Source organism: Tenrec ecaudatus, chromosome 4 (genome assembly GCF_050624435.1).
Source record: "Tenrec ecaudatus isolate mTenEca1 chromosome 4, mTenEca1.hap1, whole genome shotgun sequence".
Taxonomy (NCBI): domain Eukaryota; kingdom Metazoa; phylum Chordata; class Mammalia; order Afrosoricida; family Tenrecidae; genus Tenrec; species Tenrec ecaudatus.
Genome location: NC_134533.1, coordinates 171,838,222 through 171,865,880, shown reverse-complemented (window position 1 = coordinate 171,865,880; position 27,659 = coordinate 171,838,222). Strand labels below are relative to the sequence as shown.

General features: G+C 43.2%; 1 protein-coding gene across 1 annotated transcript; it reads left to right on the top strand.

The window, feature by feature from the left end:
* The first annotated feature begins 1,323 nt into the window (after positions 1-1,323).
* Positions 1,324-27,149, top strand: TNFSF10 (TNF superfamily member 10). Its single transcript, XM_075547038.1, has 5 exons — positions 1,324-1,725; positions 12,048-12,185; positions 15,297-15,339; positions 23,098-23,202; positions 25,117-27,149. The coding sequence occupies exons 1-5, from the start codon at positions 1,492-1,494 to the stop codon at positions 25,545-25,547; spliced, it is 951 nt and encodes a 316-aa protein (XP_075403153.1). The 5' UTR covers positions 1,324-1,491; the 3' UTR covers positions 25,548-27,149.
* The last annotated feature ends 510 nt before the right edge of the window (positions 27,150-27,659 follow it).

Here is a 27,659-nt window from a genome sequence, read left to right as displayed (position 1 = left end):
TTTTCACACAAGAGAAAGGTGACGTGTAAGACTCCAGAGGTTGGAAAGAATACAGCCTCTTGGTTTCAAATACTGCCCCAGCTCCAAGCGCAGCAAGATCCTCAGAGATGTGAAATTGGACATGTGCTGAAACAATCCTGACCACCCACGCAGAGCAAGGCCATACTAATCAGCCAACACCACAAGCAACCCAGCAACTGATGTCCGTCCGAGGACCTTAGTTTTGCACTGCCCAGTCCTCTGGTAGATTTGCTATTGTAGTAGTGCAGTGCAGCTGAATAGTGTGGATCAGAGGTGCACATGAGTCAGGGGGGCCAACTCTATGGTAACTCATCGCATGACCACCATGTCTTGGAGGGAAGAGCCTTGTCTAGATACCCCCAGACTTTGGACTAGTCTCACTGTCCTCTTAGCGTCCTGAAGTCTGTGGAGCTCAGCATCTGGGCACTAAAGAGGGAGATGTCTACATAGGAGACTGAGATGTTGAGGGCTTTCATGATGCGCTGAGGACACAGTGGGGGCCTTCAAGAGGTGCCCCAAACCCCCAAGTCACAGTTGGAGCGCCAGGGGGAGGGGACACACGTGCTCACTTTCATTCTGTACCTGCAGACTGAAGAAGTCCATCCAAAGTGCCCCTTAGAGGTAAGGATGGCAAGGCTTTGTCTCACATATTTGGGACATGCCGTCAGGAGAGAGCAGTCCCTGGAGAAGAACGTCATGCTTGGTAACGTAAAGAAAGGGGCAGCACACAAAGAGAGGAAGGCCTGCCATGACATGGATGGGCACAGGGGCTGCAACAGTGGGCTTGGCAAAGGAACAAATGCTGGTCATCCTAAACACAGGGGATAGGTCTTCAGCTAGAGAAATCATTGTCTTGTCGGCAAGACTACAGGGAAGGTTGGCAGCTGTCATTCATTCATCATTTCTCCTTTCATAAGCAGTACTGTCTAGACACCTGACCTAGTGTAGGCACAGTGAAGGACACAGATTCTGGACACCTGCTTGCCAGGCAGGCTGTGTTTGGTACACGCTGCAGGGAGGGGGCTGTTGCAAAGCAGGAGCACCGATCCTATTCATGTTAAGGTGCAAGCCAAACTCAAACCAAACTCACTGCCATCGACTCATAGCGACCCCTGTGGGTTTCCGAGACTGTAAACGTTTATGGGAGCAGAAAGCCCAGGCTTTCTCCAGGTTAAGCAGCAAGGCTCTTAGGAGACCAGCCACAGTGCCAGGAAACCACAGCAACAGGCTGTGTGCCTGGGTGGTCTCTTCCCAGTGATCAGCTCTTGAGGTGACTGGGATACAATGGAAGAACCTAGAGTCTGCCCCAAGAGGGCAACATGCCCCGTCTCCTCGCTCCTGGGAGGAGCTGTTGTGTTCAGTCTCACTTACTTCCTTCCAGTATGTTTTCAAACTCGACTAACAGAGAATGATTGGTGTCTCTCTGGTTTCTCTTTCATTTTTGGATAAACATCGAACGATTCCCTCGAAATGAAACAGTCTCTGAAGTGCTCCTCGCCTGGTCTCAGTTCTCTCACAAGATCCAAAGGCAGCCTGGCTTTGTGGCAGTCAGACCTGACGCCCAGGACTATGACCAGTCAAATCTTCAAAGCTGAGGGGCTCAGTTCTGGGCAGATCTGCCTGCTCATCCTGATCTCCACCGTGCTGCTGCAGTCCCTGTGTTCAGCTGTGACTTACATGTACTTCACCAAGGAGCTGAAACAGGTCAGTGCTGTTCCTGCGCCGCATTGGGGGGACTCACGGCAAGCCCTGACTGATTGCATCTCTTTGAGTTGACTTGGGCAGAAATCCTCCCCTTTCTCTGTTTTGTTAATGCATATCATTGCTGAGGAATTTGCAAAGCTGTACATTCCAAGGACTGTGTGAACCGAGTGCATTTACGGAGCCAGCTCTGCCAGTGACTAGCAAACGCAGGCAATGAAACTCCTAAGGGACTTTGTGGTTGTTGTCTTAAAAGTACATCTATTTTCTAATATTAGCAGTTGCTACCAAGGATTGAGTGCTGTCTGCTAGGTACTTTGTAGCTGTGGTCTCAGTCCCCCTTGGCAGTGTACGCATCTGCACGAGGGCAGGGGACGTGTCTGTTTTGGCTCACTGTTACTCCTCCAGGACCTCACAGATGGTTTGCACACTTCATAACAAATGCTCACTAAATACTTTCTGGATTAATGAGCAACTTTCTCAACAAGTGGATGAGGTAGGTACAGGGACAATGCTGGAAACTACTGAATGCTGGTGCTTGATATATTGGCCAGGGTTAATTCCAGGGATGTGCAGACAGACATCTGCAGACAGAAAACTTCACAGACAGAGAGAAATGCTCTTTAGGCATTGTGTGTTTATCTTCAAACCTCCTACTCTTAACCCCTTCAAGCCTCTTCCTCCCACCCCTTTCTATCTCAAATTATTTGACTGGAAAGACTCGAGGGTGGAAGTGTCAGCTTTGTCTTTTCTCTCTGACTGTGAGCATGAAATGAGGATAAACTCCATCTATGGGAACTATTTTGGGTCTAAGCTGTGACATTTTGGTATTAACAATGAGAGACCACGGGAAGGGCTGGCCTGTGTATGTACCCTGGTCACAGATATGCGTGACATCTGTAGGAAAGAGGTTACCAGATGGATTCAGCAGTCTACTGTTTCAGATGCGATCATTGAGAAGAAAGGTGGCATTGTAGGCTCGACAATGACCCATGACATCTGACAGAGGAGGAAAGAAATGTGTGCCGCCTTAGTTAATATATTTCTCTCTCTCTCTCTCTCTCTCTCTCTCTCTCTCTCTCTCTCTCTCTCTCTCTCTCTCTCTCTCTCTCTCACACACACACACACACACACACACACCTGCAAAAAAACCAAACTTCTGTAACTATGAATGCAAATTGGTTTAAAAGAAACCAATACAACTTCTATTGTACTAGTACATTGACCTGTATTCTGACTCTGCATATACTTATGTTATGTGACTATAACAAGGGATTGCAAACCTGAGAGACCCAGGAAGACCCCCCTCCACCTCCAGTTATTAGATGCAGAGATTGGAGACCCTGTTATATAAGGATTAGATATTTGGGCTCCTATAATATGTACTGGGCTCCTACCCCTCGAACCTGGAGATGTAAACCTGCTCAGAAACAGACTTTTCTGAGTTGTGTCAATGAGGACACACAATGGTAGGATGTATCATAAACAAATCATCCCTAAACTATGAAAAGAGCAAGTTAGATGCAAGATAGAACTCACTAGGATGGACAGATGCCTTGTTTTATTCTGTACAAGGAGTGCTTGGGAGGGCCTCCAGCGAAGGAGTCAACATGATCTAACTCTAGAGTTTGATTTGGATTTTCAGTTTCCAGAACTATAAGTAAATAAATGTCTGGCTTTGAGAGCCACACCTTTGTGATATTCCCGTAACAGCAGTACAGGAAACTAAGACAGTCTTAGAGAAATGACTTACCAACAACGAACTAGGGCTTACACCCAGTCTGTGGGCAACTCTGCAAGCTTCTTCCCTCCCAGGCATGATGGTCATTGTGATTCGTTGCCATTGCTAAGCCCCGATTGCCCATTTTCACCTTGAGATACACCCTGTCTTCTGTTCCCTTGGGATAATGCAACATCCAATCTGCCAGCTGGCTCAGAAATGTAAGGCAAAGGTTCTAGAAAGAAAATAGATACATTGAGCAAAAGCCATAGTGTTTGGATTATCTGTTAAGGAAAATCAGTTTGCATGCCCCATTGGTGTGTAGATTTGGTTCTCTCTATAGGTTGCAAAGTTTTCTTCTGAAAATGGATGAAGAAGACTCCTGTTTGGTTCACAAATAGTTATGCATACTATGTGGATTAGATAATGAATATGAACTTAGAACTATGCACATTAGACAATGAGGGGAAGTCAGCTTTATTTGTGGATCACATTTAGAAAGGCCTGTAAATTTGTAAGGGGAAAACAATGAGCCTAAGTAGAGCCATGTTTTTGTTCTAAGTCTTAGTGAGAAGACTTAGAAAACAACTGTTTTCTAAGAAACAACTGTACTTATTAGATTGGGCTCACTGTACCCTAGCCTTTGGTCACATGGCATCATGGACACCTGGGGCCCCTCAGTTTGCTAACTTTTCAACTTTGCTTCATTTTAAAACTAGATGAGCTGGTTCATTAATGATTCATGCAACCTCTGCATGTTTAGCCAAATGGCAGTTGCAAATCAAGGTTAATATCCTGATTGTGCAATATATTCTTTGATTGCATATTGACATCTGGATACGTGTATGTATAGACATGTAGAGGGATGGGCTGAGCTGGATATGTGTATGTATGGACATGTAAAGGAATGTGCTGAGCGTGCTTCGAAGAGAGGAGAATTGAGCAGCTATTGAGCACCTGCAAAATCCCAGGACTTTCGCTAAATGTCACCCTGCCCACCAGCGTCATGCTGCTAGAATTAAACCAATAGAAGCGGGTGAGTTTAACTTACAGGAGTGTATTCTCTCTGAGAAACGGAGATGGACTACGATCTTGGTTCTTCCTTTATTTGGCTCCGTGGCATTGGGTCACCCACTTTATGCCTCTGAGCCTCAGTTTCCTCACCTGTGAAATGAGAGGAATGTCACTTGTTCAGGAGGTGCGTATCCAAGCGTGGGTATAGGAATGGTTGGTGTCAATGAAGCGCCTATTAATTACGGCCACTCTGACTCCTGTTAAGAAGTCTCTTGAAGGAGCCATTCTCCTCCCCACCAATAATCTCTCGAAGGGAAAATAGATCTGAATTCCCTTGGGTGTCAGTGTAGCATATTCATGGGAGAAATATATTCGATATATTCACCAGCTCCCTCTTAGCTGGTGAAAGGCTACAGATGATAGAAATATCAAGGGTTTTAGGTGTATGAGTCTAAGAAAGCATGCGGGCCAAGAAAGACAAGCAACAAACGGGGAGTCTGAGTGCCACTGAGTCCGCTTTGGTCATAGGACAAGGGAACTGTCTACCTCTGTGAAGCCACAGGTGGAGAGGAAAGGGGTCAAGATGTCCCTTTTTCACCGAATTACACTGAGGATCCTTTATGCCAGTCATTGTTTTCTGACAATGATTGTCTGAGGCTAATGTTTGAGCAGAACAGGCTAACACAGTTAGTCTCCTAGTTTACCCTGACTTAGGCAATTGCCCTGTTTGCAGTTGCTGTTGAAATACACTTCTCAGAAACCAGGAAAGAAAATAGAACTCAGAGGTTCATCTCAGGAAAAGTTTGAGCCCAGGCTAAAAGGTGCAGTTGCAGGAAGCACATCTAGGTAAGTGAAAAGGATGTGGACAGCCAGGTGTGAAGAGGTGGGGGAAGGTACGTTATGCTCATTTTTCTTGGAATAACCACAGCACCCATCCCTGCCAACACCTCCACTGGCCACAGTCCATAGAAGCTAAAATATATATATAATAGTACAAGAGATGGGAGGTGGGACGAACAGAGGTAGTTAGGGCTTCTCTGGGTTCATAGTCTGCAGAGAATCATGTTCCTATCTAGAAGGAGAAAGGTCAGAAGGCTGAAAACTTTGACTCCTAGATGAAAAGTAGATGAGTAAGTTATTCCTTTTCATGTTTCTATTTTTCTTTTACAAGAGGAGGCCCTGGTACAACAGTGTTGAAGCATTCCCCTGCTAACTGAAAAGGTCACCACCAGCAGTCATTCCATGAGAGAAAGTCAACTTCCCTAAATATTAGAGCCGTGAAAACCCTATGGGGCAGCTCTACTCTGTCCTATAAGGTTGCCATAAATGTCAAAAGCAAAACAAAAACATGAAACAACGATATGTTCATGCATATCTGCTTTTCATGCAGATTTAGGAGCGTGACATTTTCCCAATGCTGCACGCACAGTCCGATCTCCACTCTGCAAGCAGGTTTGTCTAGTAGGAGAGATTATTCAAAGGTTAACCAGGAGATTAACCTTTGCTTCTCTAGGAGGTGGCATGATGGTGATTTCAGTTATCTTCCCTTTATTTCTTTATTGACTTCAGACTATCTGTGTATTCCAAATTCATCCAGGTTCAGGACATTTTAGGCTATAATGAGGGCACATTAGCTCCTCAACTTTGCCCAAGCATTCTAGAACCCTACTTGATGTTCAAGTTTCTCACATGCTCTCCTAAGTATTGAAGGAAAATTCCAGGAGGGTGTGTACCAGTGCCAGCCTGCACTCAGTCCTGACCTGAGCTGGGCCCTGCTACTAAAGGCCCATTTTCAAGTCCTTTCAAATTCCATTTGGTCCATGCTTGACCTGGGTGTTTCATAACTCTGCTTCCTCCTGCCTGTGACCCTGTCTTTCTTTGTCCTTGACCCCTTACATGTGGAGACAACTCCCTGCTCCTGTGAGGAAAGATAACAAACGACTTATTTCCCCACAAGAAGTTGCAGAGATTAGTGAGCCTGCTGGTTTATTTTCATCCAAGTCTGAGCCTGACCAATGCTGGCCTGCAACAGAAGCCAGTACACATTAGCAGGCTTTGCTGGAGCTACCTCGCCTCTTGAAGTTGAATCCAGCTCTTCTTTCTTCCTACCTCCCCCCTGCTTTTTTAAAAAACATTTTATTAGGGACTCATACAACTCTTATCACAATCCATACATATACATACATCAATTGTATAAAGCACATCTGTACAGTCTTTGCCCTAATCATTTTCAAAGCATTTGCTCTCCACTTAAGCCCTTTGCATCAGGTCCTCATTTTTTCCCCCTCCCTCCCCACTTCTCCCTCCCTCATGAGCTCTTGATAATTTATAGATTATTATTTTGTCATATCTTGCCCTATCTGGAGTCTCCCTTCACCCCCTTCTCTGGTGTCCGTCCCCCAGGGAGGAGGTCACATGTAGATCCTTGTAATCGCCTACCTCCCCTTATCCCTCCTCTAAGTTCATTAGACTTGCTCACATCCACATCCCAGGAGGTGTCAAAAGCTACTGGAAGGAATACGTACTTTATGGAATTTGTCCAGGAGCTTTGGAAGCACACTGGTATAACTGAGTTCTTTCCTTGCTAAGTTTTTTCAACTCCTAAGTAAACCGTAGGTACAAATGGATGTGTACTCAAACAGAAGAGTTTGGGGAGGGGAGGGACATGGAAGACTGTCTAATTCCATATCTCAACTCAGGTAACCCCATCACATCCACAAAGACAGCACCATACTTTTGTAATTAAAAAGAAAAAGAAAGATGTGACTGTTCTATACCAGGGTTTGTGGAACTAATTCATTAGCTCTGGTTTATATCCTTGTACTTGAGGGTCCCTGATCCAATGTCCAAGGAGCATACTACTGGATACAGATCCATGTGACTCTGGCTATGACCTCTCATAAATGGTTCTTTTCATTTGGAACGAGATTGCCATTTTTATAGGAAAGAGCACATCATCATTCAATTTGATCTCTCCTTTTAACTTTCCAAAATAACCCTTACTGCTATCAAGCCAATTCTGACTCATAACAACCCGATGGACAAGGGAAAATTGCTTCTTGGGGTATCGAGGCTGCACCTCCTTCTAGGAATAGAGAATCTCCCCTGCAGAGCAACTGGTGGGTTCAAACTGGAGGTTAGCAGCCCAACACATAACCCATTAGGCCCCCGGGAACTCCCTAAGATAAAATAATAGATTAAGACAGGCAATTGTGTAACACCTAAAGGGAAAGACCATCTATTTTAATCAAGGTTGCTTTAAAAACAAAACAATAAAACTTTGGCCTTGCATGAGCTTCCTGCTTTTCTTGGCACAAGGTGTGTGTGCATAAAACAACAGTCAAGGATTTGTTGACAAGGGTGAGACTCTGTTGACATTGTTTTTTCCATTGCAATTATTTTCTATTTTAATCAAATCAAATTAATTGTTACTGAATTGATCCTAACTCATGGTGACCCCAGTGTGTCAGAGCAGAACAATGCTCCATGAGGTTACAAGGGCTGAGTTTTTTCAGAAGTGCTGCACCAAGCCTTTCTTCAGAGGCACATATAGGTGGCCTAGACCTCTAACCTTCTGGTTAACAGCCAAGTGAATTAACTCTGCACCACTCGGGTAGTTTCGTTTTCTTAGAAATGCGATCTTTGCAATGGAGAGAAGGGCGTAGTATGCCTAGTGGGGCTCAATCAAGGGCAATTACTAAGCAAGGAATTGCTAAACCCGAATGAAGGCCAAACGGAACAAGAAAAAAGTAAAAGGAAATAGAGGAAAGAACCAGGAGGCAAAGGACATTTATAGAGGTCTAAAACAGGCATGTACATATGCAAATATATATAATGAGAGGGGAATAGAATTATGTACTCATATCTATATGTTAAGAATTAAGGTAGCAGGTGGACATTGTGCCTCGACTCAAGCACTCCCTCAACACAAGAACACTTTGTTCTAACAATCCAGCACTCTGTGATGCTCACCTTCCTGACATGTTCGCTGAAGACAAAATGGGTGCATAAGCAAATGTGGTGAAGAAAGCTGATGGTGTCCGACTATTAAAAGATATAGCATCTGGATCTTAAAGGCTTGAAGATAAACAAGCGATATGGAAGGTGCACACCAGCCTGTGTTATCATGAGGTGTTGATGGGGTCAGTTATCAGGCACCTAGGACCCAGAACAAAATCCTACCCAATGTGAATGCAGGGGCCAGCATGGAGTAGAGACCCAATGCCCATCTGTAGACAATTGGATATCCCCTCATGGAGAAGTCACAGGGAAGAGATGAGCCAGTCAGGGTTCAGTATAGCCCCGATGAAACACACAACTTTCCTCCAGTTCTTTGGTGTTTCCTTCCCCCACCCCCCATCGTGACCTCAATCCTACATTACAATTAGGATTAGACCAGAACATACACACTGCTACAGATAAAAGCCTGCAACACAGGGGATCCAGGATAGATAAACCCCTCAGGGCCAACAAGGACGGTAGAGATACCAGGAGGATTATAGGAGGGTGTGGGGATAAGGAGGGAACCGATCACAAGGATCACTCTATAACCCCTGCCAGGGGGATGAATAACAAAATGGGTGAGGGGCGATGGAGGATGATGTAAAATAGGAAAATGATCATCTATAACTTATCAAGGGTTTGTGAGGGAGGAAGGAGGAAGAGATGGGGAGCTGATATCAGGGGCTCAAGTGGGAAGAGAATGCTTTGGAAATGATGATGGCAGCATTGACACACCGGAGGAATGTACGGATTGTGGTAAGAGATGTAAGAGCCCCCAATAAAAGTAAGAAAAGGGAAAAAAAAAGAAAGAAACGGGACCTTTGAAATCTAAAATAAGGAAATGCCCTTCATGGACTCATGTTAACCCAAATTTCTCTAGTAATTATCATAACCTGGAGGTTTCTAACATCTCAGACAACCAGGCTATTCGGGACGAGCGCTGTAGAATGGCTATATTTTTCTGGCACCTTCAGCTACAAGGGATTTCTTAGACCTTACGTGTGAAATGAGCTTGAATTTTACAACGAACCAGACCTGCACTGCAAATCCTGTTGAACTGTCCAGCAGATAAATTCCTAGCTCAAGTTGGACAGAGTGGCAGCGTGGTCCAGATTCTGCTGTACAATGTAGAAAGCACAAGAACTGGAATTTATTTGAAGCTCCTGCACACTGTCCTTTAGGTTTAGATAAGAGACCGGCTCTTATCTTACATTACTAATGGGTTTGAGGGGGGAATAGATCTGTAAGGAGAAAAATTTATATACAAAAAGGACAGCCAAAGTTAGAGCACAGGGGTTCTCTGCAGAATAGACACTCCAGGACCACAAACTTCATTAGGGGCTGGCTTAAACGCATTTTCTGCATGCAGCCTGCAATACATGACAGGGTCACACAAAAGGTCAGTTCACATTCAAAGGTTTACCAAAAAGCATTAATACATCAGCCAAGTTGTTCACAGACGAGAGGGGAAAATGAGGCTGGGAACATGAAATAACTGATCAGTTTTCAGGCTGCTGCCTTCTGCAGCTTTAGTAGGAGAAAGGGGGGAAAGTGTTTGCTTATCTCAGGCAAAGACAGGCCAGCCACTGGCTGAGCCATCTGAATTGTCCTTTGGGCCATGAATCATGGAAGGTGGTAGTCAGGTCCTGTTTGCCTAAGGAGCAAACAACACCCACCCCCCATACACACACACATACAGTGTCACCACTACCACCAAGGGGGTGGGGGGTGTCGGTCGGTGGTGCATGAAGAGGTATGCCTGGAGGGCTTGACAGTGCTGAACTGACTTTTTGAACTTCTTTTGAAATATGACCTGCAGAAAAGTCCAACACTGAAAGTATACAGGTAGCTGAGCATCTCCACAGTGAACCTATCTGTGGAGCCAGACAGGGAGCCAGAACATTGCTTGCACTCTAGACAGTTGGACCACTTTTCATTTTTTTGTTGTTTAAACATTTTATTAGGGGCTCATACAACTCTTATCACAATCCATACATATACATACATCAATTGTATAAAGCACATCCGTACATTCTTTGACCTAATCATTTTTAAAGCATTTGTTCTTCATTTAAGCCCTTTGCATCAGGTCCTCATTTTCCCGCTCCCCACTCCTTCATGAGCCCTTCATAATTTATAGATTATTATTTTGTCATATCTTTCCCTATCCAGCATCTCCCTTCACCCCCATCTCTGTTGTCCGTCCCCCAGGGAGGAGGTCACATGTAGATCCTTGTAATCAGTTCCCCCTTTCCAAACCACTCACCCTCTACTCTCCTAGTATCGCCCCTCACCCCCTGGTTCTGAAGGTATCATCCATCCTGGATTCCCTGTGCCTCCAGCTCCTATATGCACCAGTGTACAACCTCTGCTCTATCCAGACTTGCAAGGTAGAATTCGGATCATGGTAGTTGGAGGGGAGGAAGAATCCAGGATCTGGGGGAAAGCTGTATTCTTCATCGGTGCTACATCGCACCCTGACTGACTCATCTCCTCCCCTAGACCCCTCTGTGAGGGGGTCTCCAGTGGCCGACAAATGGGCTTTGGGTCTCCACTCTGCACTTCCCCCTTCATTCACTATGGTAAGATTTTTTTTTTTTGATGATGCCTTATCCCTGATTCCTTTGGCACCTCGTGATCGCACAGGCTGTTGTGCTTCTTCCATGTGGGCTTTGTTGCTTCTGAGCTAGATGGCCGCTTGTTCACCTTCAAGCCTTTAAGACCCCAGACACTAGCTCTTTTAATAGCTGGGCACCATCAGCTTTCTTCGCCACATTTGCTTATGTACCCGTTTGTCCTCGGTGATCGTATCATGGAGGTGTGCAGCCAATGATATGATTTTTTTGTTCTTTGATGCCTGATAACTGATCCCTTCGGGACCACATGATCACACAGGCTGGTGTGTTCTTCCATGTGGGCTTTGTTGCTTCTGAGCTAGATGGCCGCTTGTTTATCTTCAAGCCTTTAAGACCCCAGACACTATCTCGTTTGATAGCCGGGCACCATCAGCTTTCTTCACCACATTTACTTGTTCACCCGTTTTGGCTTCAGCAGTTGTGTCAGGAGGGTGAGCATCATAGAATGCCAATTTAATAGAAGAAAGTATTCATGCATTGAGGGAATGCTTGAGTAGAGGCCCAAGGCAGTTGGACTACTTTTAAGGTTAAGATCCTGGAATTAAGCTGACGGGACTTGAAAGGGATCCATAGCTTACCAGAGCAGAAATGGACCTCAGAGATCACACCAAGGAACCGGCTCCACCCTCTGATGACCAAAGAAAAGTGGAAGCAGATTGCCAAGCCAGTGGCACCGTGACCCTGGGTGCCTGACCCGCACCTGTACCCTTCCCATCCCATCTAATTGAAGGGACAGAATACACCATGCTCACTTTTCTTCCAAGACACGAGCTTCTCCTAGGATGCTGAGATGTCTCTGAATCAGTAACTAGTCTCTGCTTTTGTTGTTGTTTGGAAGGCTGTCAATCTTTAAAAAAAACAAAAGGTTGGCAGTCTCTGCTGTTTTAACTTGTGCATGAACAAATATAAAAAGCTCTGTAGATAATACCCTGTCATGTTCCATCCCAACCCAGATGCAGGAGAAGTACTCCCGAAGTGGCATGGCCTGTTTCTTACAGGACAATGACAGCTCTTGGGACCCCAGTGAGGAAGACAGTCCGAGCAACCCGTGCTTGCAAATGAAATGGGAACTGCAACAGATCGTAAGGAAGGTAGGTGCACTGCCAGGTAGCCCAGGCAGTCTTGCCTGCAGGCGTAGGAGGCCAGGTGGCAAGGAAGATCACCAAGGTTAGATCCCACAGTTTGCCAATGAAAAAACTGAGTCCCAGAGCTTATAAGCAATTTTCTCCCACATTTCTAGAACCAAGAAAAGGTGGCACACCACCAAACATGGGTCTGAGTCGGCCTCTCGACTAACACTAACTCTTTATCCTCTTCACCTAGTCTGGCCTCTTTATCAGACCAGGTCGAAAGGAGCCACAGATAAAACAAGGTCACATACGAATAAAGGATGGCGTGTATTTGTTTGTTTTTTAATTCACAAGACACACAAAGTCAACTCATAGTTTTCATTGCTTTATATTGTTTCATAGTTTTATAGTTTTCATAGCTTTATATTATTTTCAAATAGTTAATCTCTGGAGTTAGGCGTATATTAATTTTTGTATGCATGTAGAAATGAGAGAAGCCACGGTGGAGCTGTGGCTAACATACTGCTTGGCCACTAACCCAAAAGTCAGGAGTCCCAACCCACTAGCCACTCTCCTAGCAGAAGATGGGTGAGTTCAATTCCAAAACTATTTCCAGTCTTGGAAACTCTGTGGGCAGGCCTCCTCTGTCCTGCCAGATTCTTACGTGTCCAAAAATGACGTGACAGCAATGAGTAAGAGAGATTAAGAAAAAGAAGAGGAAAGAGTGAGAGAGACTTTAAGAAATTGAAGATGATGACATCCTAACTTAAACTCAGTCAATGATAAATAACATAGGAACATCATTATTTGCGGTAAAAAGCCAAACACTGAAAATCGAGTTGATGCTCCCTCATCCCGACCCTCAGATGTCCCTGAGACTGTCCATATGAGAGCAGACAGCATTGCCTTTCCCTCTCTGAGCAGCTGGTGGGCTGTACCTCCACTTTTGAGGTTATCAGTTCAACACCCATGGGGCAGTTTCATCAGGGAATAGGCATTGATGGAAATACCTGTGTACAGATATCTGTGTATAGACACTGCCTCAACAGAATCTGTGATAGAAATGTGTTGGCTAACAGCTTGTTTCACTAAGCATTCCTTTTGGTAAGATGATATTTAATAATATTTGCTTTCTGCCTGCCTCACAAAGGACAGATGAGAACGCAGTTGTAAAAAGGCTTCTCTTAACTGTGGAGCATCCTCCCTGCCATCATTGTGTTCAATGTGTTGGGAAAGTCCCAGGGTATGTCCATGTGCTATGTCAAAGGCACGTCTTAAAGGCCATGTTTGGCACTGAGGATCTGCTTGGCCTTAACGATGTGTGTGGGTGGTTAGGTTTGTAGTGTATAGCCCTGAACAATACTCACAGTAGAACTCAGGCACCTGTTTCCTTTCCACAAAAAATGACATCACAACTCCAGTACATCGGTTTCTGGACGCGTGGGCTGGGCTGAGCAACTCACTCCCTACAGGCGGTTCCAGAGCAGCTGAGATCCTAAATGACAGGAGCAGCTGGCAAGGACTAAGAAGAGCTCAGGGCTAGGGAAGGGCGCCGAAGGACCTGAGGACGGAACTCCACTCCTCAATGGCGTTGCAGAGACAGTGCAGGCGGCACTGTGGGTTGGTGATTAGGGAATTAGGGAAATAGTCGGAGTAGGATTTACATTCCTCTTCCTGCTATTCTTCCTCTCCTTCCGCAATCAATCGCACATCTTTCCACCAACTACACTACAAGCGAGAAGACACAAAGGAGGTAGGTGAGCGGATGGGAGGGAAAGAATTTCTCGTGGTTTTTTTTTCACACACCATACCTTGAACGAGCTATCTCTAGTAAACATCAACCTATTTAATCCTGTTACCAACATCATCCTATTTAATCCTCGCAACGGCGCTATGACAAAGGATTTGTTGTTATCCTGATTTCGGAGGGGGGGGGGGGGTTGACAGATGAAGCAGACCACTTGACCAAACATTTCACAAGGTCGTGGTGGACAGAGCAGGAGGCAGAGCGCGTTACCACGGTTGCAATCTCTCTCACGCTGCCTCCCACACTGGAAGGGTCACATGCTCCTTTCTGTCGCTTCTCCTATTTCCTTCCTTCCTTTTTCGTCCACGAGGGAAAGAGAAAGGGAGAGACTTCCCCTTCTGGTTTTCCCTTTCAGCACACCACAGCCCTTCCCATGCCTGTTTCCTCCTTATCTAGAATCAGAGAGAGTGCAAACACGTCCAATGTGAGGCACACCAGAGTGAGGGTAAAGGATAGCAGAGCCCTCAGGGTGGCAGAGCTGACCCCAAGGACAGTCAGAAGCCAAGGACGGGCCAAGTCCAGGTCTGCCTGCTCAATAGAGGCTCCACCTCCACTAGTTCTCGCTGGTTTGTTATGCTGCTTAGTAGAAAGAGGAGGTCTTCCTAGCACTTAGCCCAGACATAAGAACTTGGCAAAAGAGGTTTCTATGGAAAACGCCTAAGAATCTCTTGGAAATGAAAGAATGGCACAGTGTGTCCTTGTGCACAAGGAATTGGGGGGGGGCTGCAATTACTCGTTAGGCATCGTGAGCTGGGGTGGCAGTGCAGGAGAGTGACTGGGGACTGGATTGGGGAGCTTTCCAGTAAATTAAGGTTAGTGGGTCCTGTTACATGCTACATGAAATATGTACATGCATGCAAAGGAGCTCCTGTGTGGACAGCTGCCCCCCCCCAACACACACACACACACACACACACACACATACACACACACACACACACATACCCCAAACAGCAAAGAAAGTGAGGTGAGGTTGTTGCCAGGTCCGTCAGCCACATGGAGGCCTCCTGAGGAACATTCAGACGATAACTTGGCAGGACACCTGGCTCCCACGCTGCTTGTTCCTTGGTGCAGCCTTTGAAACCCTTCATTGTGAAACAGACAGAGGACCATCCTGCTGTCGCATGTAAAACAGCTGTGTCCACATGCACCAAGGCACCCACTCCACCCCACCCAGCCCCTAGTCTTGAACAACTGAAAGCTGCCCCCATCGATGGCAAACATAGAAATTGCCCCTTAGATGCCAAAAAGAAGAGTCAGAGACAGTCTATGGCCAGCTTACATTTTCAGGGAAATTAACAAGCTTTATTCAATACTGTTTGCAGATGTTTTTGAGAGCGTATGAGGAAACCATTCCTACAGGCCCAGGTATTGTTTTTTGTTGTTATTGTTACTTTCATCTTCAATCATCTATTTTGTGATAAACAGCTCTACCTCCTCCTTCTCTCTCCTCCAGTCACTCACCGATCTCGGAACTGTCTCAAGTCCCTTGTGAGTCTCTTTCCTTGTACACTGGCAGCTGGAAAGTTCAGAAGCCAATCTGTAGCTTACTAATGACCAGAACTTTATTTCTGTTTAACCTTATTCTGCCAGTCTGGATTTCCCTTTTATCTCAGTCGGTCCACTTACTTAATCCTCTCATTCTAAAAGCTGTAACATCTCTGGCTGACGCAAACCATTTGTATTTAACTACTGGCCTAACAATTGACTGTTCAAATCCCCAGCCCTCTGCCTCTGCAAAGATTGTCCCCATGAAAGTCTGATGAGATGGAATTGACTTGACTGCTGTTTGTTTATTTGGGGATTGTTTGGGGAGGTGGTGGTGGTGGTTTGGTTTAACATGGAATAAGTAAGTCACCTTAAATCATTTCAGGAATGTGGCAGAAAACAAACTAAGGTCACCCCAGTTACCACCTTCTCTGCTTCTGGGCACTATGAGGTGGTATGCCTTTCTTTTTGCATACGCTCCCAGCTCCATCATGCCGCTCCCATTTTCCAGCCCACTCCCAGTCCTCATCCTGGGCTTCCCACAGGATGGCATCCTCCTGTCTTTTCTTAACCCACTCCTTCCTTCAGTGGCCTCTTCCTGCATGCATCACCTCCTCACCATCTCTTCCGAGAGACTGTCCCTGATCACCTTTCTAAGAAAGGTTTCGCTCTCCATTATTTCTACCATCATTTCTTTGCGTGATTCTTCCCTTCTTTTTTGTAATCTGCATCCTGGTTGCTCCCCTATTATAGACCCATGAAGACAAAATTCACATCCGCTTCCAGGGGTGTCGTTTGTGGTGCTCAGATGGCACAGGGAATGCTGTTACAGATGTCATACCGAAATGATTGTCTGTAAATTTTGCGTGCTGCGTTTCAGCGGAAACTTATTATTCCTATGAAAACATCACTATGGTTCATCAGAACAGCAGAAACATTTTTCCTAAGCTTATTTGTCTCAATATGCCTCCAGGGATAAAAGTCTAGGCTGATTGACATTTTAACCTCTTAATGCATTCCAGTCAGAGCTGCTATAATTGTCAAATTAAAGTGATACTCAGACCACATGGCTTCATCCGCATGTGCTACAAGCAGCCTGTTATCTTCATAGTGCAGGTGTGTTCTAATCACTGACTTGGTTCGATTCTCTGGTTTTTTAGCTACTGTACTGTGGTAAGTAGTTTCTGTGAAACCATGTCAATACTTTTTTGGAGAACAAAGTAGTAAATAAAGAAAAAAGGAGAAATATTAAAATGACTGCTGCCCCTTCTTGATACAATTCAATGTAGAAATATTTCACCAAAAGAAGTTAGTGTGCATATAATCTAAAAATTATTCTTTAATCAATTTCTAAATATATTAATCACATATTATCCTGTGATAAAAATTGAAAATAAATATTATAAAATATTCTGTATGGTCGGATATAAGAAGAGGTCCATGGGGGCAGAGGAGAGAGTGACAGCCACCCTCGTGGCATTACTGTCTCGCTCACCTTTCTGTACCCAACACCTCATTTTATCATTCACTGCCATTGAATCGATGCCAACTCGTGGCCACCCTATAGGACAGACTAGAATTGCGCCTGTGAGTTCCCAAGACTGAAACTCTTTATGGGAGTAGAAGGCCCACTCTTTCTCCTGAGGACAAACTGGTGGTTTTGAATTGCCAATCTTCTGAACCACAGCCCAATGCATAAACATTATCCCACCAGGGATCCTCACCTAATTCTACAGTAGATTCTCACTATAAGTCTTTGGAATGACTAAATAATTAAGCAAATAAAAGTACTGACCAAAATTTGCTATTGTTTAGCATTTGACTCATCATCTCTCTCAATATGTTTTCCCAAATCAATGGGTATACAGTCCTGGGGCAGAGAAAAAAAATTAGCTATTTGTATGTGTGTGTGTAAAACTCATTCATAATTTACAATAGTCAGATGACTCCTTGCTTGCTGAAAGCCAGAGGACTTGAATTACTCCCTGGGGGGGATCACAAACACTACAGCTTTCAGTATAGATTACTCCTCCAAAATCCCCACCACTGGGCCCACAACCAACATCATGATAAATGGAGAAGAGGATGAAGTTGTCAAATATGTCATTTAATTTGAGTTCACAGTCAATGCCTATGGAACCAGGAGTCAAGAAATCAAATGACGTTGCATTGTGCAAATTTGCTGCAAAAGACCTCTCTTCAGTGTTAAAATGTCGTTTTGAAGACAAATCAATATATTTTCAATCATCTCATATACATACATACCATAGCTGGGCAATACAAAGGGAAAATCTAAGAAGAATCAATATCTTTGAATTATGGCATTGGCAAAAATATCGAATATACCATGAAATGCCAAAACTACCCCATAAGGATCGATGTCCCAGAAATCCTCTGTAAACTTTTTACAAGTCAAAATTGATTTGAATGGCAGTTGGTTTGGGTTGTCGTGGAAGAAACAAATTTGTCTTGAAAGAGCACAGATGTGAAATAGCTAGACTTCAGCTCATAAACTTTGGACATGTTATTTGGAAAGGCCAAATCATAGAGAAAATATCATAATTGGTAAAGTAGATAATTCACTGTCATTGAATCTATGCTGACTCATAGCAACCCTATAGGGCAGTCGTTCTCAACCTGTGGGTCACGACCCCTTTGGAGGTTAACAACCCTTTCACAGGGGTTACCAGATTCAAAACAGTAGCAAAATTCCAGTTATGAAGTGGCAACAAAAATAAATTTCTGGCTGGGGGGTCACCACAGCACGAGGAACTGGCATTAGGAAGGTTGAGAAGAACTGCTATTGGATGACAGGGTAGAGCTGCCCCTGTGAATTTCTGAGACTGTAACTCTTAACAGGAGTAGAAAGCCCCATCTTTCTCCTGCAGAGCAGCCAGTGATTTCAAACTGCTGACCTTGTGGTTAGCAGCCCAACTCGTAACCAGTACACCACTAGGCTTCTTGGGTAAATTAAATGGATAGTAAAAAATAAAGAAGACCCTGAAGGAGCTAGCTGGACACAGTGGCTGCAACAGTGGACTGCAACGTAAGAGTGATTGTGAGAAAAGGACAGGGCCAGGCGGTGTTTCGTTATGTTGTCAGGACCAACTCAAGGGCACCTAACAGCCATTGTCAAAGATGCTTTCCTACACTTTATATTCTCATCTGTCTTATGCAGGCTTCTCTAGAGGAGTGTGTCAGTCTGGGTACTTTAGAGAAACAAATCCACAGAAACTCATATGTATAAGAGCGTTTTATATAAAGGGTAAGTGCACATCAAGAAAACATCCTAACCCAGTACTACCCAAGCCCACAAGCCCAACATTAACCCATATGTCCAACACCAACCCACAAAGTCCTCCTCCGTCTCATAAAACAGACGCAATGATGTTGACTGTAGGAGGAAAGCCAAGTCAGTGAATGTGTAAATATCTCAGTGCTGGCAGGGGTCTCCACACGGCTGCTCCAGCACTCAGGGCTGCATTGGGGTAGGTCCGTGTGGCTTTTCCTCAGGGATATCTTGCAGGAAGTGAGCCTTGCTATCTAAAACAGGGAACTGGCTTAGGCAGCTGCAGCCTGGTCCAACCATCAGAAAGCAAGAGAGCCAAGAACTAGAAAGGCGAGGTTCACCGAGCCATTTATCTCTCCACCATTCAATTAACCCCACATGTATTCATCAGCCAGGTTGGCACAATAAACTAACTACCTCAGTCCACCACTTGCCAACTTTGCACCTCTACATAATTCTTTAGCTTCACAATTACAATTAAGTAACACCCACACCTCAATCCTATAATCCTGTGAATATGTTCCCCCACCTATAAGTTTGTAACCCAACCACTTTTTTTTTTACTGCTCACTTACACCAACCCAGTTCTCTGAGAAGACAATCATATTCTTTGACACGAAGAGTCTTCATTCCAGTTGGAACCTTGTGAAGGCTGCATCCATAAACAAAGCCAAATCTGGACAGGCCATCCATGAAGTCAGCAACAATATGCACCAGTTCACAGGCTCAAAAATCTCTATCTGGTTGGGTTTTGGTCAACTCAATGTGGGCTGCCTCACTCAACCTCCACAGGGTGCCCATTGGTCACTTTGCCTTTAGACCATGGGCTCTCACCAATACTCAACAAGCCTAGCCCCCTCGTGCTAGGTCATGAACTTTAGACCAGTCCACCCACTCTCAAATTCTCCTCTTGTTCCTGTAAACCAAGTCCACAGGTGTCAGTGGCCACACTCAACCGTCTCTTTATTGCTGCATTTCTCCCACTTCCACTCAACAAGTAAATCCAGGTGGTCACCTAGCAAGCATTTTAGCCTGCTTTCAGGCTCCCTTTAACATTCAGTCCTAGAGGGGAGTTTTCTTCATGGTTCCAGATTTTTCCAGATTCTGACAAAGACTATTGGTTTCTGAGTACTCCAAAGTACTGGGCAGTGCATATATGTTCAGCATGACCTAAACCCACCTAAAGATCAAATTTTAGTGGCTGAAGCAAGTGGGCTTACAAACTTTCTATTTTCATACTTCCAATATTTTTCCCAGAAAACAACTGAGTAAATAGTGTGGCTTTATCTGACCTCTGGCTAGGCAAAGGAGGAAAACTACTTTGAGGGAGAGATCAAACAAACATCTACTCTCCATCTTATGATTTGTTTCTCCCGGACCCCACTCCTGGTACCATAATGTGTTAGTCTGGGTCCTTTAGAGAAACAAATCCACAGAAACTCGTGTATAAGAGAGAGTTTTATATAAAGGTTAAGTGCACATCAAGAAAACATCCCAACCTAGTGATGCCCAAGCCCACAGTCCAACATTAACCAATATGTCCAGCACCAATCCACAAAGTCCTCCTCCATCTCACAAAATAGATGCAATGATGCGGACTGCAGGAGGAAAGCTGAGTCAGTGAACATGTAAACATCTCAATGCTGTCAGGGGTCTCCACATGGCTGCTCCAGCACTCAGGGCTGCATCGGGGTAGGTCCGTGTGGCTTTTCCTCAGGGATGTCTCACAGGAAGTGAGCCTTGCCAGTTGAATCAGGGAACTGGCTAAGGCAGCTGCAGCCTGGTCCAACCGTCAGAAAGCAAGAGACCCGAGAACTAGAAAGGCAAAACTCATCAAGCCATTTATCTCTCCACCCTTCAATTAACCCCACATGTGTTTATTGGTCAGTTTGGCACAATAAACTAACTACCTCAAGGAGCAAACCCTATGGAATAGATATAGCTATACATAGTGATAAAGATTTCAGGGGAAATAACTCACACAGGTGTGGAGGCTGACAAATCCTAAACTCACAAGTCAGGTATCAGGTTGGAGGTTTCTCTTGACACACATGGTTGTAGGGACAGGTGAATTCAAAATCAACAGGTCAAGTGAAGACTCCTGGCTCATGTTCCAAGAACGATAGGTCAGAAAATGAGGAGGCAGATGCAGAATTGAGTGAGGGGCCAGCTTTGCCACAACATTCAACCACAAATTGTATGAAGGCCACACCCCAAAGGAAATGCCCTTACATCTGCTCACAGCTGGGAACAATTACACAGTACTGAGAATGTGACCCAGGCACGTTTACACATATCATTAACCATCACTGCACCTGGTGCAATAAACGTCCTCAGCATTTGACAACCATCCTTGTCCTTTGTAGACATTCTACTGAAAGAGAAGACTTCCCTAAGGATTCAAGCATTCTCTGTGATCATTTTCCATAAGGTGACATTGGTTGAATGCTCTACACACCAGGTCCAGCCTATAGTACATGCATGCATTCCTTTCAAAGTTGGAAGAATAATGTTTTTTCTTCTTTGTGTAATAAGACATAGAAATCGTGAACATCTCTATGCTAGGGTGTATTCAGACATCATATACACACATTTTCATATTTCTGACTCAAGTTTACTCGAGCCAGCAAGGTATTTCTTTTCTTTAAAATTTGCTTTCAAAGCAAGCCTTTCCCATATTCTTGCTATGACTCCAATGCAAGGTAAGTCTAACTGGATTCTGTTCTTGAATATTTTAAACATTAAGTATAAATGTCTAGGGGAAGGTAAGATATTGTGAATTATTTAACAACAGAGATTAAATGCAAATGAGCAAACTAACTTGGGGAACTCATTTGCTCATTTATATCCCCATGCCATGGCTAGTCTTCAGTACACTATGCATGAATAATTGATTCCAGATAGATGAGGGAGATCCTCATTGCCCATTCATTCCTTCTCTGTGGAATTTTATCACCTCGTTTCAGATCCTTCTTCTACTGCTCTCAATGAAGGTCTCCTTTCTTCAATCTCAACCAATCATACTAGTCTTATAACTTACCTGCCCAGTCTCTCACCTTACCTGCTTTCCAGCCATCAAATCTTACTGTTAGATTGTCCTAAAAGACAACCTGTACCTCTTCACCTCCCTGACCAAAACATGTCAGAGCATCTCCTGTCCCCACAAAGTTCAGACTTCTTAGCTTTCATTCAAATTATTTTACCATTAAATTTTTTTCCATTTACCTCTTTTAGCTCAGAACTAAATTCCTGCTATACCTGTGTCCAGGAATTACTCTGTGCATTCTGTCTCAGCTCTTGGGGAATACCTTTCTTGAGGCCCTGTGGTCCCCAAACTGCCTGTCCTCCTCATAGTCAAGCATTTATCCTTGCACTTTGGACACTTTCATTTGTTGGTGTTGTTTCCCCTGGTTTCTAAAGAGTGCTTGCTTACTGCAGATTTAGTAGGCACTTCAATTGGTTGACTAAGGACCTTAGCACCATCTTCTTCACAAACCCTCCTCTGACCTTCTCTCCTTCCTTTCTCCAAACAGCCATCACCCTTATTTTTCTTCTTTGTCGGTAAGTGTTCACTTTCTAAGTCTTCTTGTTGCTGAGAGACTGCTCAGCTGCTTGAACGCTCAGCAAGTGTACTCAATGTCTGATCCCAGCAGTGTTGCTTCATGGGAAACTATGCTTTATCTGGCTCCTGAGATACTTACCTGATTTCTTTATGATTATAGCTTGATGGATTTATATAAGTAATTTATATAAGTAATTTTTATAAGTAAATGTTCATTGCTTATTTTGTTGCAGCGACTCAGCAATTTATATGCTCCTATATTGAACATTGTGACTAATGTGTCAACCTGCACTCATTTGGGGAGGGGAAATGGCAGTTGAGTAGCAATTTGTAGCACAGATGGTCAATAGTTATCATTGTTGTTCCTTTAGAATCCGTAGTAGTCAAAAAAGAGGAAATAATGATTGAGATGACAAAAAATTAATAGTATTCTGATTGTGTCTATATAAAATTCAAAGTAGGATTTAACCAATAATTGGTTATTTTAGCATTTTAGAGCAGTAAGCATGACTACTATAGGTCTAAAGTTATTTTTTTTAAGAAGCGGAATCTTCACTTTGTCAATATGTTGTTAGCCTCTAAGATGTGGATATGTTGTAATCCAGATGATGGCTTATCCTTTTCATCTTTAAAATGTAAACAGAAACCGAGTACATTGGTCATCATATTTAAATGTAGGTGCATGACAGCCTATCAGTTTGGGGATCTCATCATGCTCATACAGCTGTGCATATCTTCAGAAAGCAGTCTAGCATGTGTTGGTGATACTCGATCGTTTCTCTTTTAGAAATGCAAAAGGACATCCCTTACCTAGGGAGGGAAAGAGCTCTTCCCAGAGTAGCAGCTCACCTCACTGGGAATAATCAGCGATCCAACCCATTGTCAACACCAAGTAAGAGAAATATCAAATATATACTTTAAGAAAAGCTGATGGGAAAATTATTCCAAACTGTCTGTTTCACTTTTACCTGAACTTGAAACACTTATGTTGCAATTGACAAAACAGTCAGTGGTCATCAGAGTTGCAAACTGATTATTTTCAGGGGCAATCACGTCCATGGACTCATTGGCCCCAGAAATAACCAAAGAAAGAACTTTCCTTTGTGGTTTCCAGGGTCCATTTTGGCATGTCTTCTTCTCTAGGTAGTTTTATCTCTCTTGTGACTATTTCCTTCATTGCATTCCCTTCAATGATAATAAAAATAAATAACTCATTTACTTTTACCATGGAACACAAAATTATACCTGAGTCGCATTTGTGTTAAGATGCACAATAGGAAATTACTAATATTTGACCACTTTCCCTTGCAGATCTTGGTTTCATGTCCAACTCAAACAAATTCACTGCCATAGAATCAATTACAACCCACAGCGACTCTGTAGGACAGGGTAGAACTACTCCTGTGGGTTCGTAAGACTGTAACTCTTTACAGGAGTGGAAAGCCTCGTTATATCTCATTTTAACTGTAGAGTGTTTTGGTGATGTGGATGAACTTTTCAGTCTGAATATTCAGATTTAAATCAGTTCCTCCTCAACTATAAGTTTTGAGTCAATTATTTGATCAAATTAAGCTTCAGTTTGTTCATTTACAAATGGAGATAACTTTTAACTCAAAAAGTGGCAAAGATTAATAATAAATATACAAAATATGCAGTAAGTGCTCAATAAACACTTCTTATTGTTATTGGAGGGTTTGTCCTAAATTCTAAAATAATTAAAAATATTAGCAAGTAGGCAAAAGGATTTATTTCTAGACAGTTGTCTTGTGGGTATTCATAAACTCATGTTTTCTAAATGGTTAACTGATTTTATCTGTGATTAAGATCATTATAGCTATGTGACTTTTGGTCATGCGTACTCACTGTCACTGAATCAATTCCAACTCAAAGTGACCCTCTGGGACAGGGTAGTACTGCCCTAGGTTCTGAGACTATAACACTTTATGGGAGTGGGGAAAACAAACAGAAAAGCTCCTTGTCATTAAATCAATGCCAACCCATAGTGGCCCTAAAGGACCAGCTAGGATTGCCCCTGTAAGTTTCTGTGACTGTAACTCGGTCTGGGTTTTGAAAGCCCCATCTTCCTCCCACACAGTGGATCATGCTTTTGAACTGTTGCCCTTGTTGTTAGCAACCAACACATAACTACGATGCCATCAAAACTCATTAACAAATTTATTAGTTGTTTCAAGTTCTTGAAAAACTATACACATATTATGGAGATGGACTCAAAGTTTACGCAGACATACACACGATTGTTTCATTCAGAGTCTCTGGAAAAAAAATTTAATAATCAAGAATCTGGAGATTTTTAAATCTTGGTAAGATTTTCCAAACATATGCTTTCCCTTATTTTGGACTAGGGATCCTCTCTGCTTTGACTCTGAAAATTTGAGAAAGAGCAAGGAAGCATCCTAGAGAATAAATAGCATAAAGCCCCAAGCTCTGGGCTCGAAGCATTAGTTAAATTTATTCCTGCTTCCTTCTAGGTTCATTTCAGAAATCCATCTGTCAGATGTGACATAATAGCAAACAAATTATAGAAAATCAAGGAACTCCCAATAGTTTGCAGTGATACAGAAACCAACCAATAGATTATGACTAGAATTTAGAATCAACCTAAGATAGAAAAAGCAAGAAGCTTTCTATTAGTCTGATATGCTTTGTACACACACACACACACACACACACACACACACACACACACCAAATACTGACCACAGCTGCTAGGAAATTCTTTGCTTTGTTATAAGTTCCCTTCTGATCTGTTAAAATAGATTTCTTTTTCTCTCTAACCATGATCTAGCTTCCAGAAACGAAAAGGCTTTCGGCAGGAAAATCAGGATCTGGGAGTCATCGAGGGAAGGACATTCATTCCTGAAAAATTTTCACTTGAGGAATGGAGAATTGGTTATCCATCAAACTGGGTTCTATTACATCTATTCCCAAATATATTTCCGATTTCAAGAAGAAGAAACAGCAGCAAACAGAAGGAAGAGTAAACAAATGGTACAATATATTTACAAATACACAAATTATCCTGACCCTATCCTACTGATGAAAAGTGCTAGAAATAGTTGCTGGTCTAAAGATTCAGAATATGGACTCTATTCCATCTATCAAGGAGGAGTTTTTGAGCTTAAGGAAAATGACAGGATTTTTGTCTCAGTTACTAATGAACAACTAATTGACATGGACCAAGAAGCCAGTTACTTTGGGGCCTTTTTAATTGCCTAACTCATTGAAGCGAAGTGAATTCAGTTAACAGCCAAGTCCCCACTACCCTGCATTTCCTGGAAAGTAGTTCAATCTCTTAAGAGTATCCTTGTAATGGAGATGCAATGAGGGTGAATAATGGCCTGGAAAAGTTATAAAGGAAAGAATTTCTATGGCTCAAAGTTCAATTCAGTGTCTTGAACACTAATGTTAGTTGATATATTCAGCAGACTGCTTGTTTTTATTATCCACATAACACTTCTTTCACAAAAGGGAAACAGTTAACAACTGAGACCACATACACACTATGAATGTAAGTGATTTCCAAACTGTCAGATGTTAAAGATCACCTCTGGGCTATAAGACACCAGCCTCCCTGACCTCCCCCACTCCAAAAAAAAAAAAAAAAAAAAAGATCAATTCCACTGTATTGGATTATATTTAACTTCAGAATAGAAGATTTATTTTTTTTACTCACTATTTTTGTATTTAAGTTTTTAAAAAATCCCATTAAAATCTGTACTTTGGTTTTTATTTGTGGGTCATGGAACGACTTGTGTTGTCCCCAAATATGTATCTCTTGACGGAGCCATGAATTTCAGTTGTTTGACTGTTTGCTATGTAGTGATGTGGAACGTGTCCTTTGGCCTAAGGATATCTGTGGCAGTTACATAATCTCCTGTCAAATTGTGAAGGGGTGAAGTCTAGCCTGTCAATCAGATCATAGCCAATGAGGCCTTTGTGTGGGCATGGCCTTCTCCTGAGGACTCTGGGAACTCCTGTCTTCCTCCCTGGAGGTTGGACACACACTCTTTCTGCTTGGACTTCATGCTACATGGCACTACAGCTGATGCAGCCAGAGCCCTAGAGCTGGAGGAGCCACATGGAGAATCCTGCCAGAGCTGAAATGCTTCCATTGCCACTGGATCCACAAGACTTTCCACCCACTGGCCTGTGATCTTCCTTTATTCAGCATCATTGCATGTGTTGAGTGGGTCTGAGGAAGAATTTATAGACTGTTATTGGACATAAGGCCTAATATGGAACTCATGGACTTGATAAGGACTGAGCTGGGATGTTTTCTTTCTTTCTTTCTTTTTTTAATCATTACATTGGGGGCTCGTACAATTCTTATCACAATCCATACATGTCCGGAGCTATGAGGCCCAGCCATAGCCTTGATCTTTGGTGCCTGAGCCTTGTAAATTTCTATTTCGCCATTTACTAGTGCTGCCTGTTTCCTTTTAGAGAAGGGGCTGAGTGGTTTTTGCTGACCTTCCACTCACAGGAAGCAACTCACTTCGCGGTTTCTCACTTGGGAACACTTTGTTACTATCTCTTGCTCAGTCACCTATATCCTGCTTCCCCTTGACTGGGTAAAAGATTGTCTTTTCCCTATTTACATATCTAGCACCTGCACTTGATTTGCATAACATGATGTCACTCTGCATACCTGGTTGAAGACTGAAAGCCGTTACTGACGTCACCGGCAGGGCGTGCTCCTCCGAACTCCCTGATTGGTCTATCACAAAAGTGGCCTGATTTACATGTGTGATGGGTGTTTCCCTTTTCCTGGCCTATATAAACTGTAGCCTTTTACTCAATAAATGAGACTTGATCAGACTACTGTCTTGTCTCCATTTCTCGTGTCTCTTGTCTCCTCAATTCCCACTCCATCCTCCAGGGTCCGCGATGAAGTTCCTGCTGGTTGGGACACATACATACATCCATAGTGTCAAGATAGGATATTTTCTTAATTTACAATTACTCTTTGATATAAAGTTCTCTATTACATGCATATGTGTGTCTATGAATTTGTTTCTCTAGTCAACCCGGACTAACACATCCCTAAACTCTGAGAGAGTAAATTTCTGTTTATTAAAAGCATCCACTTGTATTTATCTTATATCAGCACTAGATAACTAAGAAATATGGTTACCAAAAATGGGGAAAGGATTTCTAATCTCTGTCTTACTATTGTTTATCTACTGTATCTCACTGATAAGTAAATGGTTTACTTTTTATTTAATAGGGAAAATTGTCAGAAATTTTCATATCTCGTTCAAGACATCTTTCTCTATTGATATCATGAAATATAAGCATACATTTTTATAATATGTTAAAAGATGGACC

Bases quoted from the DNA above. Each gene is read 5' to 3' on its own strand.
- TNFSF10 (XM_075547038.1), top strand. From the start codon at position 1,492: ATGAAACAGTCTCTGAAGTGCTCCTCGCCTGGTCTCAGTTCTCTCACA. The intron at 12,186-15,296 runs GTAGGTGCACTG...TACTGTTTGCAG, and splicing joins TGCAACAGATCGTAAGGAAG to ATGTTTTTGAGAGCGTATGA. The intron at 15,340-23,097 runs GTATTGTTTTTT...TTTCTCTTTTAG, and splicing joins AACCATTCCTACAGGCCCAG to AAATGCAAAAGGACATCCCT.